Source organism: Petaurus breviceps, unplaced genomic scaffold (assembly GCF_028583685.1).
Source record: "Petaurus breviceps papuanus isolate PSGF00001 unplaced genomic scaffold, PetGlider_PUasm1.0 90734, whole genome shotgun sequence".
NCBI lineage: Eukaryota > Metazoa > Chordata > Mammalia > Diprotodontia > Petauridae > Petaurus > Petaurus breviceps.
This window is the reverse complement of record NW_027187327.1, coordinates 12,964,374-12,980,993: the sequence shown is the minus strand read 5'-3', so window position 1 is coordinate 12,980,993 and position 16,620 is coordinate 12,964,374. Positions and strand designations below refer to the sequence as shown.

Sequence of the window (16,620 nt, the reverse complement as noted above, 5' to 3'; positions counted from 1 at the left end):
TGATCATAAATAATATACTGATACTATGCATTATGACATGGAAAGCAAGTGCCTTTGTTGATGTGATCTGTGCAGCTAAAAACTCTGTATCTACAACTAAGTATAAAATTTAGTATGGCATAGCAGACAGAATGTTGACCTTGGAATCTGGAAAACCTGGGTTCAAGTCCTCCATTTGATATTTACTAGCTATATGACCCTGGGCAAATCACAGCTTATATGTGCCTCAGGAAAAGACCTAGCACATTTCTACTAAGTCATAAGTTATGTTCTACATTGGCAGAGGGAGTTCCTATACCAGGAGTTCCTCATAATCATAGGCCCCTTCATATATAACTACATATATGTGTATATTTCCTTTTTTATCTTTACTATTTTAAATTCTTTCATTCCTTTTATATCCAGGAATTAATCACAGCTTGGTACATAGGATTTTTGGTTCTTATTTTTTCATCTTTCCTTGTCTACCTGGTGGAAAAGGATGCAAATAAACAGTTTTCTACTTATGCAGATGCTCTCTGGTGGGGCACGGTAAGTATCAAAATAACCATTTGTTTAATCATTGGATGAGTGCTTTGCAATATTACTTGTGAATACTTCCATTAAAAACCATTAACTTCAGAAAATCAACCTTAGCATATATGTACCATGTTAAGGATTAACAATTGATACATAACAGTGGCATGAAAATAAAGCAAATAAAGCATAAAAATTTTCAAAGTGAAAAATAGAGGTCAACCTGTAACCTATGAGAGGATAAAAAGTAAACTTGGTCATTTGAGGTCTTAAAATTCCTCAATAATGTATGAATGCTGTAATACTTCAGAAAGTCATTATACCCTTGGCATGAATATATTCTTTATTTGGACAGATCTAAAATTCCCTATGACTTAATGGATAGTCACTGATCAATCAATACACATTTATTAAGTACCTACTATGTGCCAGGCATAATTCCAGACAGTAGAGATACAAAGATAATAATAAAATAGTTGCTGTCCTCAAGGATATCACATTTTACTGGGGTAGACAGCATGTCAATAAATAGATAGAAAAACAGATAGAAAGATAGATGGATGCATGGATGGATAGATGACTGAATGAATACAAAGTATATTCAAAAAATATAACTAACTCATTTTTGGTATTATAAACACTTGAATCGATTACAAAGAACCTATGAAGAAAGATGCTATCTGCCTCCAGAGAAAGAACTGATAAATAGAAGTATGCATAGTATGGTTCTACACATATATATATATATATATATATATATATATATATATATATATATACATACATAGATTTATGTATTTGTATCTAATGGTAACCATCTCTGGAGGGGGAGGTGGGAAAAAGGGAAAAATATTAAAAAATACATAGCAAAGAATAAAAGAAAATTTAGAAGGAAATATAGAAAGCAGAGTACCTTTGAAAATGACGTGCAATATTTATTATATAGTTTTTCCAAAAAAAGTCAACAGTGTGAAACATAAATTCATGGTTTTCTATTGTCCTTTATACATGGCAATGTCCTTTATTGTCTTTATGTATTTAAGTTCAAAATGAATTTTTAAAAATACAAAGTAAATCTGAAGAGGGAGGACTAGGAGCTAAGACAAGAAACAGCCCTAAAATGTGTCATGCAGGGGCGGCCAGGTAGCACAGAGAGTAAGAGCACAGGCTCCAGTGTTAAGAAGACCTGGAGATCGAATCCCGAGCTCAGACACTTAGCACCCACCCAGAAACACCTGGCCGTGTAACTTTGAGCAAGTTACTTAACCCCAATTGCTTAGGGGTGGCCAGGTGGCTCAGTGAGTAAGAGCACCGGCTCCAGTGTCGGGATGACCTGGATCAAATCCGGGCTCAGATACTCAGCACCACACCCAGAAATAACTGGCCATGTAACCTTGAGCAAGTTACTTAACCCCGATTGCTTAAAAAAAAAAATGTGTCATGCAAAGAGCATTTTGAAGAAAACAAAAAATTCTCAGTGGAGTTGAAATAGGAATGAATTTCAGGCACGGAGAACAACCAGTGCAAAGATGCAGAAAGGGGAGCTGGTGGGTCACATGTGAAGAACAGAAAGAAAGACAGTCTTGTCTCAAGTCTCCATTTTTTGGCCATAATAACTCATGAAGCACTTGCACTGTCAACCACTTTCCTTCTGTATTCTCTCTCCTCTTTTTTTTTTTTTTGACACTTCCCTTTTAGTTCTTCTATAAAGTATTCAAAGTGATTTTCATAAATTGTGGATGTGATCATGTCACCCCATTAATTCAAGAACTCCCATGGCTTCCTAATACCTTTAAGATCAAAATATAGGCTTCTCTGTTTACCCATTAAAGTCTTTCACAACTTGGCCTCTACCTGCCTTCCCAACCTTATTATGAGGGTCCATGAACTTGGATGGGGAAAAAAATTGCATCTTTGTTTTCATTGGTTTCTAACTAAAATTTAGTGTTTTTTCAGTTATTTAAGAATATGATTCTAAAAGGGGGTTCATAGGCTTGAGCAGATGGCCAAAGGAGTCCATAACACACCCAAAAGAAGTTTGAGAACACGTACTATAGAAAAAAAGAATAGAAAAGGGCATAACACAACCTTGAAACGAACCCACAGAGGAGGGCATGGTATGAAAGATGAACCCACAAAGGAGATTGAGAAGAAATGTTCATAGACAGAAGAGAGGAGAGTCACAAAATCCCAAAGAGGAAAGAAAATCCTGAAGGAATGGGTTGACAATAGTGTTGCTTCCAGATTTATTATGACCAAAAACAGTCATTATCCTGTGAACAATCTGATGATGAGACAATAGACATACAGTCTATACCCAGGCTTATTCTCAGAGCCCTCTAGTTTAGTAGGACCTGTCAGATTTTGGCTCTGCTGACTTAGTCTTTGAGAATGGTAAGGCATTCCCGAGAAAGAACTGATGGCATCTGAATAAAAACCAAAGCATACTATTTTTCACTTTTTTTGCTTCTTTATTCCCTTCTTCCTTTTTTTTATTTGACTTTTTTCGACAAAATGGCTAATATGGAAATGTTTATATGATTATAAGTGAATAACCTAAAAAAAGAAAAAGCATCAGAGGACTCAGTGAAGGAATTTATGCCTAATGAAATTCTGATTTTTTTCTTCCATTCTCTAATAAACTCACAGATTTTAGTTATATTTTTCCTTTCATTTTTTGTAATGTAAAACTATATTTCTTTGGGCAATGCCTTTGATTAAGAGGATGAAATAGAAATCATTTTGTAAAAACATAAAGCATTTTCAATTGTCCAAAATTTCTACAAACTTCTTTAATTCCACCACAAATCCATTACCACACAGCAAGCATCTATTCCACAAAGGTGAATTCTCTGGAAAAATCATTGGTAACTTATATTGTACCTCAAATTATTAAAAAAAAAGAAAATTAAAAGAAATTGATGTTTCAATATTGGCAAAAGTTTTTCTGCTGTTTGGATCAAAAAACTAAGAGGTCTTACATACACTCAAGTGGATCTGCAATCTCATGGACTGGAAGTTCCACATAACTATCAGTGTGTCAAAATCAGTTATCCCTCACTCAAGCCCTTGGTTGTAAAACAATAATACCTGAATTCTTCACAGGTGGATTCATTACCTCATTAGTGTCAGTCCTCCCACCCTCTATGCAGATTGCAATCCTTTAATACTTTTCCATCTCATGAGATTATTGCCCACATCTTTCTGTCAATCTTCCATAAAGGATTCCCCCCATTGCCACTGATGGTGTTGTCTGATCTTTTTTCTATTCCATGAAAGGTATAGTATCTGATAGTCTATTGCATCTCATCCTCACCTCAGGTATGACCTACCCCATTTTCATACACATCATGTTTCTTACTTTTTCCATGTCTTTTTCTGCATGTCAGCATTGTTAATATGTTGTTATCTACTTGCATTTACCATGCTTATTCCTTTGTCCATTATGTCAAAAAGTCTTTAGCTTTGTCAAATGGTCCCACTTCAGAAGCTAATAGCCTTTCATCAATAGAAATGACATTAAAAAAGAAACATTACCATCTGCTCTGCTGTTTCACCCTAAGGACCATGCAACCTTTCCATCTGACTTGCAGCTGAAATCTTCTCTGTGTGTTGTCTCTCCCATTAGAAACTGTGTTCTTCAAAAGCAGGGGCTGTCTTACTTTTCTATTTTTATTCCTAGAAGGTCCTTGAGGGCATTAGCATGATAAGCATTTTATTTGAGGAAGTTTTGAAATGTTCTGGGTCTTGATGTAATTAGTAATATTGGCATCTATGAACTGGAAAATTTAGAGAAGCTCACCATCTATAAGAAATCCTTCTTACCATCAATAGGGAATCCTTCTATTTGGATTCCATGAAAGACATCCCCCATGACAACTACTAATTACTTAAATGAGTGTATTTCTCCCTGTTTTATGCCTTGCTTGATGTTGATTCAGAGTGGCCTACAAAACAAAGTTTTTCCATGGTCACCTGTGCTACAGAATTTTATATGATTTAACACATGAATAGTAGTCACATTCTTTGAAGAGAGACTTTAAGATACATTTTATTGTACTGAATCAAATTTTTTAAAAATCAATAAATAGTAGAGTAGGATCTTATGTTTTCTACATTCTAGTCAGTTTTATGATTAGGAAGATATAGTCTACTATAGAAAACTATATACAAAAATATTGAGTCCCTTCTCATTCTTTCATCCTTAATTCTCTTGATGCATGCACAGACCATTCTCTTAAATATGTTATACAGATGAAGAAGCAGGCATGTACTATGGCAGCTACTGGCATCCCTTTGGCTACCTTTTTAGGTTTTTGTCTTGTTTTATTAAAATCCAATATGTTATCTTCTCCATTATTTTTTATTTTTTTATTCATTAAGATATAATAGAGCACTGGCCCTGGAGTCAGGAGGACCTGAGTTCAAATCTGGCCTCAGACACTTAACACTTACTAGCCATGTGACCTTGGGCAAGTGACAACCCCAATTGCCCTGCTTTCCCCCTCCAAAAAGCAAAAAAAAAAAAAAAGATATCTTGAAAATCAATCCTAAGTACCTTTAAATTGATTTGTCTCCAATGCAGATTTCTTTTGTTTGAATATAGTCAGGTCTACCAACACTTATAGACTTAATCTTCTTAAACATCATTGTACTTCTCATTGGGTACTGAGTAGGTAGAGTTCATTTATCAGTGTTGATGAGAATAAAGTATTACAAAAATACAAGCAGGTCTCTTTCTTTTAATGTCTGGTTTGGTTTGTTTGGTATTTTCACCTCATCTTCCAGTAATATCTACAAGTGTTCTCATGATGATGTTGCTTAACTGGATCTCAGTTACTAGTGACTTTACCTTTGTATTTATTTTCTATATTTTGTATTTAAATATATTGTGTTCATTTTGTATATTTCTCTTTTTTAATGAAAAAGAATTTATTAAGCACTGTGACAAACACTGAGGTTACAATTAGAAAGGCAAGACCATGCCTGCTCTCCTGGAACTCACATTCTTTTAGGGGGAGACAATACAACACAATACAATATATATTATTAAGTGCCTACTATGTGCCAGGCACTGTGCTAAATGCTGGAGATTATTTTGTATATTTCTAATATAAACTTATATATATATATATATATATATATATATATATATATATATATATATATTTTTCTCTGTTTGAAAATAAGTCCTTGAAAGCAGGAATTGCTTTATTTTTTTCCTCATATTCACAGAAGTTAGCACAGAGCCTTCTACATGGTAGGTGTTTAATAAATGTGTTGCTTTATTGATTTATTAAGGTTAGGTTCTTTTTTTGCCTCAACTGCTTTTTAATGTTTTTTGAAGCAACACTATTTGTATTCTTCCATCATATTCCCTCATAATGTTTTGCAAAGGAGTTTGTACTTGAAACTAGTGGTGCCTTGGATGCCATGTCTGCTGACTAAGAAGATCAAGGGTTTTCCTGAATGAGGTGGTTGATTTCGTCATGATACTGATTTTTGCATTGGTGAAATACTTGTAGTAAATGGTATTAGAGTTAATATCTTCACTTTTATATATTTACCATGGAGGAGGGATGAAAGCTTGTTTAAAGAGATCACAGCCCAGCTACCAAAATCACATGCAATCTCATATTTTTATTTTTATTCTAGATTGATACTGATTTTTATTTTTGCTCTGAGTGGTTGGTGATTATGCTACAAAAGTCATTTTCTGTCTATGTGAGGTCTGTGAATGAAACAGTCTAAAAGCCTTTTTACCTTTTTCAGTTCTTAGATTCAAAGAAAATTTCCCCACATAGTTGCAGCATCTTTCCTTTGCATCAAAGTCAATTAAGTATCAAGATGTCTTTTGAGATAGTTTGGAAGCTCCTATTGAGCTCATCATGGTATCTCTCTAACCATTTATCCTTTGCAAGAGATGTTAGATTATCAGCTTTCACTGTTTTCACGTTTCTCTTTACTCATGCTCATTATGAGTGCTGTAAGTTAAATGACCAAGTGCCCCATTAAGTGGTGTTTCTTGTTGCTTTTATATACAGAGTGAAATCCATTCTTTTATTTGCATGACCAAAGAGAGCTTGTAAACTATTCTTCTATTTATCTATAACATCTTTTTGTTATAGCAAGAATGTCTGGATGTATATGGTTCCATTCCTCTGATAACATCTGCATCTATCAGTCATGGGACAAAAATTGTACATTAACAATACCAGAAGTTAAACTAATGTTTGTAGATGATTTAAGAATTGTGTTATCCTTAGCTTCTCTCTAACCGTTATCCCTTTTTTTCTGCCCTTCTGACATCATCAACATTGAAGAACTGGCCTGAGAGCCACTTTGCATTTTTACATAATTCATATCATCAAAAAAAATTACCTAGTAATCAATCTTCTGATGATGTGTCTCTATGCAATGATCTAAGGTAGCCCTCAGACAGCAGACATAGGCTTTCATTAGGTCCCTATGCAAAACTTATCCCAATTAGTAAGATCTGTCAGATCTAAAGCTCCAAAGGATAGCATTTGTTTTTCAATCAGCAGCATTTTCTAAGCTTCTGTTATGTGTCAGGCACCATACTAAGTGCTAAAGATACAAAGAAAGGCAAAAAAATCCTTGCCTTCAAGGAGTCCACAGTCTAATGGGGAAGACAACTATCTGTAAAGAGCTACATAAAAGCATCATACAGACTAGATAGAACGCAACCTTATAGGGAAAAGCTCTAGGAGCCGGAGCAGACCAGGGAAATCATGATGTGGAAGGTAGCATCTGAGCTGAACCCATGGTCACTTCCACACCGTGATGATACATCACAGTAGAATTTCTGTGAAGGCAGAGTAACAACAGGGATTGTGTGAGCTCCTAGAGAGCTGGAACTATCTTTTATCTTTCTTTGTATCCCAGAATTTAGCACAACACCCGGAAAAGAGTAGGCACTTAATAAATATTTTTTTTCTAACTCATCAGGTCTGAATTTAGAATTTCATTTATTCAGGGGACAAAAATCAGAATTATTTAACTCAAAAGGTCTTAGTCTGGGGTCTGTGAACCTGGCTAGATAGATGAATGGATGGGTGGATAGATAGATAGATAGATAGATAGATAGATAGATAGATAGATAGATAGATAGATAGATAGATAGATAGATAGATAGATAGACAGATACATAGATACATAGATAGATAGATACATAGATAGATAGATACATAGATAGACAGATAGATAGATACATAGATACATAGATAGATACATAGATAGATAGATACATAGATAGATAGATGAAAGAAAGAAAGAAAGAAAGAAAGAAAGAAAGAAAGAAAGAAAGAAAGAAAGAAAGAAAGAAAGAAAGAAAGAAAGAAAGAAAGAAAGAAAGAAAGAAAGAAAAAGAAAGATGGACAGATGGATGGACAGATGAATGGATGGATAGAAAGAAAAATATAGGTAGATGGATAAATAGGTGGATATGTAAATAGATAAATGGTTGGATACATGGATAGATGATAGATAATTATATTTCAATATAATTGGTTTTCTTTGGAAACATATATGTTTATTGTATGATTTAAATGTATAATAATGTTCTAAACAATATAATGTGCTTTTTTAATGTTACTGTGAGATGGGATCTATAAGCTTCACCAGACTGCCTGAAGGGTCCATGACACAGAAAAACAAGTTAAGAACCCCTGATTTAACTTGAAACTTTTTTCTTTAACTGATAAAGTGAATAGACATTAGAACATGTCATAACCACAAGCCCTCTGTTAATGTAATCATTTCATGTTCTTTGTTAACTTTCTCCAAAACTCTCACCACTCCAATTCCACTCAAGCATTAATGGAAGTTTTGCATTGTAAACACACACACACACACACACACACACAGAAACACATGCAAAACACACATATAACAAAACAGAAAACCTGAAAGAGGGCAGTCATCTGACAAAATGGTTGCTTAAAATACCTTTTTTGTGTACAAGGCAAACGAAAATCTGTGACTCATGGGAAAATAAACTGTGTAAACTGAGAAAACAGGAGGATTTTCTTGCCAGCAAAAGGGAGACAATTGATTAACCAAACCTTGAAAGCTATCAATTTTTATTCCATTTGGAGCATTTTTCCCCTTTGTTCCTTTTTTTATTTTTTTAGAGAATTCTAATGTATTTAAATTACTAAGGCACACAAATGAATTCTCACCATTAAAATTCAATTTCTGGTGGGCTCAACCTGGCAGAGTCTTTATCCTCCTTTCCCATTAGCATTCCTTTTTTCCTCACTACTAATAAGAATCACTGTATTGTGTGTTAAACAGTATGTGGGAAACTCTTAATATGCCTCTCACTTAGTCACCAGCTTATTTCTTTTGCCAGAATAACCCACATAGCGTTTTCTTAAAAGGTCATATCTGTGACATTCTAAGGGAAGTCAACACATTTTCATTGATTTGTTTATTTGTAGTGTTAGTATTTTGACTGATGATGGCACTGTACTTGCCAGTATATTGAATGGTTCTCTCTCTCTCTCTCTCTGTCTCTCTCAGTCTCTCTCTTTCTCTCAGTCTCTCTCTCTCTCTCTCTCTCTCTCTCTCTCTCTCTCTCTCTCTCTCTCTCTCTCTCTCTCTCTCTCTCTCTCTCTCTCTCTCACACACACACACACACACACACACACACACACACAGCACTATTCTTGAATATGAGCAAAAACTTCCAAGATTCTGAACTTCTGGAATTACAAAACCTATTGCCCTATATGTTTATTGATATTGATTCATTAAGTGAACCAATCTGAAGACTAAAAGCTGTCACTGGGTGTAGAAGTAAAGATTTTTATTTTATAAAAAGTAAGAGTTAAGTGGAAGGCCTTTCTCTTCTAGACATTTTACAAAGAGCATCTCCCAGTGACTCCACCTCCAAAGTACAAAGATGAAAGAGATTTCAGTTATAACAGGACCAGGACCCAGAGACAAATGGATGACTGCATTCTCTACCAGGGAAACTTTCCATGTTGAAGGTCAAGGAAACCTGTTCTCAAATGCAGGGTTCAGATCAAAGCAGAGAAAAAGATTATATTTAACAAACAGATGACAAAAGATAAAACTGTCAGACCAACCAGCCTGTAAGTAGGAGGCCCCCTAATTGTACACCTAGAGACACAGAACATGTCCATTTAATGGAGAAGAAATAGAACAAGACTAGAAGTTAAAAGCCTTGAGTTCTAGTCTCCTCTCTCATAATGACGAATTACGTGACATTGTATAACTCTCTGAAAATTATAAGAATCGTGAAATTGTGAGATGTCTTCTTGAAGAGGGAATTAATCCATTCTTGCCAGTAAATGTATTTCTACACACCATAGCAGTAAAATGAGGAGTATGACATAGCAGGTAGTTCAGCCTTGAAGTAAGGAGGACATGAGTTCAAATCCTGCCTCTGACTTGTACTAGCTATGTGACCCTGGACAAATCACTTAACTTCCCAGTTCTCCAGGCAATTTTCCAAAAATATAAGTGACAGACCAATCACTGATTCACTCAGTGAAGAGATTTTCCATGCTAGTAATTCCTTATATCAGAGACATCATGGGACTGCCCTCCCAACTCCAGCTCTCTCTCCCACCAAATAAAGACCTAAGAAAAATTAAAGTGAACCTAAATGAAGTTAAATAACAGAAGTAGAAGAAATCTCATGTCTTTCTTATACATATTCACACATGTATGCTTAAATAAAACTATTTCACATAAAATTAGAGTATATTTTAAGTGCTTTACCATATAAAAATATTTTGATGAATCCTCAAGTGTATGTAATGTAATGCCAAAAGAAGGCAACTTCCCAGGTTCAAAATACCAGCATAGGTGCTCTCTATTTTATTCAGTAACAAACCCAGAACAGAGAAGATCAAAACATGACATCATTCAAAATACAGTATTTACTAAGTATGATTAAATAATCTCCAAGTACTACCTCACCCCAGGACCTTCCAATCATTCAATCAATTACAAAGTCTCTGTTCTAAATACTTCTCCACCCCTAGGCTATACCTTAATTAAGTCCACCACAAAGCCCCTCTTCTCAAATGGAGATTAGTTTCCAAACATAGGTAAAGTACCTTCATTTGTCAATCACAGAGCACAAAAAGGTCAAAAGTTCCCCACCCCTGGATCACAATTGAATCTACCCCAGAGTTACATCAAGTTTAAACACAGCACTTAATACCCAAATGGAGGTCTTTTCTTCATCTTGACACGAGGCAAGTTCTCAGCAATCTTAGTTCCTGGGGAGACAAGGCTTAGCAAAGCCACAAGATACATTGCCAGTCCCTTCATGAATTTATCCTCTGTCTGTAGAACAGTCCTAGAACCCCTGAACACATTAGCAAAGCCCTCTCCCAGGATTTCTGTAAACATACAACAAGAAAATCCTTCTTCAGGGCTTCTGAACCAACAGAAAGGCTCCCAGACCCCTGCAACAACAGCACTGTCCTTCACCAGTGGACAGTATTCACTCTCTGTCTGCAGGACAGTCGCAGGCCTTCTTAGCGAACAGCCAGGTTCCAGGACTTTTTCAACAAAAGGACAGTCTTTTACCAGTGGACAAATCTGGCAAAATAACATCAAAACAGACAGACAAAGTACCAGCAAAACAGCCATGTCTCCTCAGTCCTTGGCAGCTCAGGGGGCAGGTCTCAAAAGTCCAGGGCAATTCAAAGCGGCCACCAGCAATCTCTTAGTCTCTCTCTCTCCACGAGGTGCTGCTTCCAAAAAGATCTTCCTCTTGTCTCTCCAAATCTACATCACCAGCTCCTCCCAGTTCAGGACTTTCTTTTCACATCAACAAGCCCATCCCACAGGTGGGATTAACAAACTCTGGGCTTTAACACAATCAATTTGAAAACCAAGCCAATACAGGGGAATCTTTAATTGCCATTACTATCACAGTGTAACATAAAAGTTTCTCAAGCTATAAAGAATAAGACCCCTTAATAAAAGTACCCATCATTATATAAACTCATATACAGTATGTTTCAATTCATTCCCTAAAAAAAAATCTACATTGAATAAAATATTATCAGCTCATAATAGAAGGATTGGTCCTTTCTCCAACACCAATGTGACCAAATACTTCTACCATTAATACTCCTAAAATAGTTAACCGTGTATAGTCATAACTTATCAAAACCCTTTTTTCATAACGGTACCCATCTTACCACTATAGATCTGTTCTTTATTTTCTTTAGCAATCCTGCCCCCATGTTTACTCTCATCTGTATATGCATGCATTCTTCAGGATCAAAATAGACAGTTTACCTCAGTGAGATTTATTTTTAAAAAAATCTGCATGTCTTGTCAACATTTCTATCTCATATGTCCTAAATGGAACACATATTTTCCCCTAAACTCCTTCTCCAAACATCCCTGTTACTATTGAGTGAATCATTATTCTTCAAATCATCCAGATTTATTACTTGAGAATCATCTTTGACTCTTCTTTCTCTCTCACCCTGTCCAATATACTACTAAATTCTGTCCCTTTTGCCTCAACAATATCTGTCACATTTGACCCCTTCTGTCCACCCATGTCACTACCACCCACTTCAGGCCCTCATCACTTCTCAACTACACTATTACAAAAACTTTCTAATTAATTGATATTCATCTTTCTAGGTCTGCATTTTGTCTAATTCAGTCTCCATACAATTGCCAAAATAATCTTCCTAAAGCATAGGTCTGACCACATCACCCACCTACTCAAAAAATCATCACTGGATCCCTATTGCCTTTTGAAAAAAATATAGACTCCTTAGCCTGGGAATTAAAATCCTCAACAATCTGTTTTCAGCCTACCTTTCCAGACTTTCTCATATTACTCCCCTTCCTGTAATGTATAATCCAATTGGAGTTGCCTAATAGGTAGCCCCATCTCAATATTTCTTCTCCCACATCACGTCTTTGCCAAGGCTGTCCCCCATGCTTAAAATGTATTTCTTCCTCACCCTGGCCTCTTAACATACTCACCTTCCTTCAAGTCTCAGTTTAACATTTACCTCCTAAACAAAGCTTTTCCTGAACCCTACCACCACCCATCCCCCAGTAAGTACTTAGAACTCCTTTGTTGTTCAATTATCTTAATATTTATGCATTTGTATGCAGATTATATAACTGAGTAAAATAAATGTTCTTAGAAGACAGGAATTCATTTTTGTTTTGTCTTTGTATGTCCAGCACTTGGAAAAGTGCCTTGGCATTTAGTAGATGCTTAATACATTTAGTGAATTGAATTGAACAGAATAAAATCCAATGCTTAAATTATAGCACCTTCCCTTACTTTCCCCAAACCTTGAATTCTTATTTTATTTTATTTTTAATTCATGGAATAAAACAAGCATTTCCATAACAGTATAATTTTTTTAAAAGATTATTGACTTGAAACTGCATATCTGTTGTGTACAACTTGTGCTTCCTTTTAAATATATAATCAAGTTATCAGGTTAATTTTTTTGCCTTAATGTTTTCCCCCTTTTCTTCCCTTCCCTCCCCCCATCTTGCTGTGTTATCCTAGAAAACAAAGCAGTAAGAGGCATGGGGGAATGTGTGGAATAATAGCCATAAGTCTACCAACAGATGCACCAAGTTTCCTGTTTCAGAGTTTAATCCTCTTCTCTTACAGGCAGCTAGGTGTTATAGTGGATACATAGAGAGCTGGACCTGTACTTCAAATCCAACCTCAGACACTTACTTAAAAGTTCAGTGACCCTGGGCAAGTCACGTAATTTCTGTCAGCCTCAGTTTTCCCAATTGCAAAATTGGGATAATAATAGCACCTACCTCCCAGGGTTATTGTGAAAATCAAATGAAATCATATTTGTAAAGCAGTGCCTGACACATAGTAGGTACTTAATAAGTGCTTGTTTCATTCCTTCTCTGGAAGAAACTTATTTAATTCAATGGGTTTGTTTGTTTTCATTTTAGTCAAGCTGTACTACTGAAGATTTTCCACAGTGAGTCAAGGTTTCATAAGTGAAAGACAAAATTGTTGTTGCCTCATTCATCATGAGCGCTGTGGTGATTTGGTAAAGTCATCAGGCACCAGCTACATGATGCCTTTGCTCAGTGTCTCTGGGGATCAGTTATCGAGAAAAGAGAGGCTCCCCCATAGGTATTCCTGAGCATAACAGAGACCTAAAGTGGTCTCAGGAGCTCTACAGAGAAGGAGTAGGTTTTATGTCATCTTGCTCCCTAAATTTCAGTAGATCTGGAACCAGTGCACAATCTTATTTAATACCATTTATGATGGCAAAACAAATATGACAAGATGCAATCAATACCTGACCTGCCATTATAACTTGTAGTTATCTTAGAAGGTCGATATCCTTTTCTGGAGGGTCAGACTAATGAAGAATTTTCCAGAGAGTACATCTGTTGACAATGTCAATAAAGATACAAGGTGTGCCCCAAATGCTGCCAAAGATGATGGGGCTGAAACACTCCCAAAGATAAATGAGTCATGAAGATCATGTCTTCAGTGCCTTGTTTTTCTCTGAAAGCAGGCTGCATATCAACAACGTACAAAGTGAGAATCAGGTTCACAGTGTACAACACTATGTTATGGGCTTGCTCTGAATATAGATCCCAATAGATACGTTGCTATCCCATTGCTTCATGGCTGAAGAAAAGCAGGGGCAAGGAAAAGAAGTGTGGTGGATGTTACAACTTCCAGATAATATTCTTTGTGCTAACACTCACTTCCAAAAAAAATCCACAATTTTTTATTGAGTTTGGCAAGCCGAGGGTCAGAAAGACTATAGAAAGATAGAAATAAACTTTTGGTCCATTTTGGATGAGAGAAGAAAAAGACAGTTTCTTTCTGTAGCTCAACCAATGTGCAAACCATCAGCTGATAAATATTGAGCACTTTTCAATTACTAAGGAAAGATTTTTTTTAATGTGTAGCTTACACCAGGGAAAATCACAGATATAGCAAAAGGCATATAGACCTCTAAGTTGGATGTGTCAATGAAGGTATAGATGGAGCTAAATTGTGAGGAACCTAGGTCCTGATATGATCTAGAATATGCCTGGAAATAAAATCTCCATCATGCAAATTGTCACCAATACTAAGCATTCTTGGCAGAAGAAAACTAACAACCTTACCTATGGTCAACATCAGTGAGAGAAAGCGAAATTGCTGCTTTTACTAATGAATCAATCGATAAGCATTTATTAAGTACCTATTATATGCTTAGCACTGTGCTAGGAACAAATGACAGTAATCTTAGCCCTCGGGTAGTTTACATCCTGTCAGTAAAAACAACACATATATACACAAGTATATATGAAATATTAGGGAAGTAAATGCAGGTATCCCTTCCACATCACAACTTTACTCATCACTATTTCGATGTATCAAGGGTTGGCATAAGAAATTAGTGAGAATTTTGGAGGACTTTTACAGAAGCCACAGATGATACTTGAAAGCCAGCAGACAACACAGAAGAAGTTTAGAAACTCAGAAATGCATAAAATATATGTATAGTATTGTGTAATATCAACATTTTATCTTTTAATACCATAATAATTCAGACATCTCTGGCAAAAAGGAGGACCAAAAAATTTTATGCAGATTTTCCAGATTGTGCGTGCCATGCCCCTAACCCCTGTGATATAGAAGGGGCAAGGTAACTTTGGAAGGGAGAGACTAGCAACTGAGGACATCAAGAAATACTTTACAAAGAAGCCGTTGGTTTTGAACTGAGTTTTAAAGGAAACTGGGTATCTTAAAAATTGGAGATGAAGAGGGATTGCATTCCAGGCATGGGGGTACATGTAAGAAGCACATAAACACCAAACTCAGATTAAATGCAGTGACCAAACTTGGCCCAAATGAACAGACAATGTCCCTCCTCTTAGTTGAAAGGTGAGAGATTATGGGAGTAGAATGTTGCATAGACTACCCAACATGCTCGTTTTATCTGTTGGTTTTTCTTAAATTAATTTTCTTAAATTTTTTAATTCTTAATTTTCAATATCACAGGGAGTTCATTAGGGGCAAGAAGTAACTATGATGTGTACAATGTCATCAAAAAAATCTAAAAATAAATGTAAAAAGACTACCACCAACAATGGGTATTGGACCAAGTTCTCACCGCACCCTGCATGTGCTCTCCTAGGCAGGGAGAAGAAAACTCACTCTTCCTTTGTAGAGTCTTCTTTCTTCCAACATTTGGCCTTAGGCCCAAGGTCCTCCACTGAAGCCAACCTAGTAACCTATCTGTGCAACTTCAAAAGGAGCTGGGAAAATGGGATCTAACCTAAGAGAACCCCTGGGCTGCTTTTTCCAAAGGTTATGAGGCTGGCTATAGCCTCTTTGAGTACCTTGTCATCATAGTAAGCTTTAAGGTGAAGAATCTCTAAACTACAGCATAAAAAGGTGAAGAAGAGAAGTTCTCATATATTACCATACAGAAGGGCATCCTGGTTGTCACTCAATCAGTTTACAAAATTCCACTCTCCCGTACTGTAGAGAAAATTGGATTGACCTGAAAAAGACCACACAATACTTTCTCCTGGGTCTCTTCCTACCTTTCCAGTCTTCTTACATATGACTTCCCTCCACATTCTTCAATGAACATTTATTAAGCACCTACTGTATACCAGTCATTATGCTAAGTTCTGGGGAAAACAAAAAGAGTCAAAAAACAGTCCCTGCTCTCAGGGTGCTTACAATCTAATAGAAAAGGCAACATGCAAACAAGTTTATACAAAGCAAGATATATACAGGATAAATAGGAAGCAATTACGAGAGGGAAGGCAGTCTAGCCATAGCCTAGATACTGTTATACACATAATGCTCCAGCTCCTACCTTTGTGTCTTTATACTAATTGGCTAACTCCAATCCCTAGAATGCTCTTTCAGCCTCTTTGAACCCTGATAATCCTCAAGATTCAACTCAAGTACCACATGAAGTCTTTCCCCAACTGCTTGTGCACTCCTTCCTAAAAACTACCTCATATTTATTTCATATTCTACATATGTCTATATATATATGTATGTGTCTATATATATATATATATATATATATATATATATATATATATATATAT

General features: G+C 36.0%; 1 protein-coding gene across 1 annotated transcript in view; it reads left to right on the top strand.

Annotated features, from left to right (window-relative positions):
• Positions 1 to 16,620, top strand: part of KCNQ5 (potassium voltage-gated channel subfamily Q member 5) — a 702,120-nt gene that overhangs the window by 576,051 nt on the left and 109,449 nt on the right. The window contains exon 5 of the mRNA XM_069067031.1: positions 406 to 531. Within this exon, the coding sequence (XP_068923132.1) occupies positions 406 to 531 (126 nt within the window). The remainder of the gene's footprint in view (positions 1 to 405; positions 532 to 16,620) is intronic.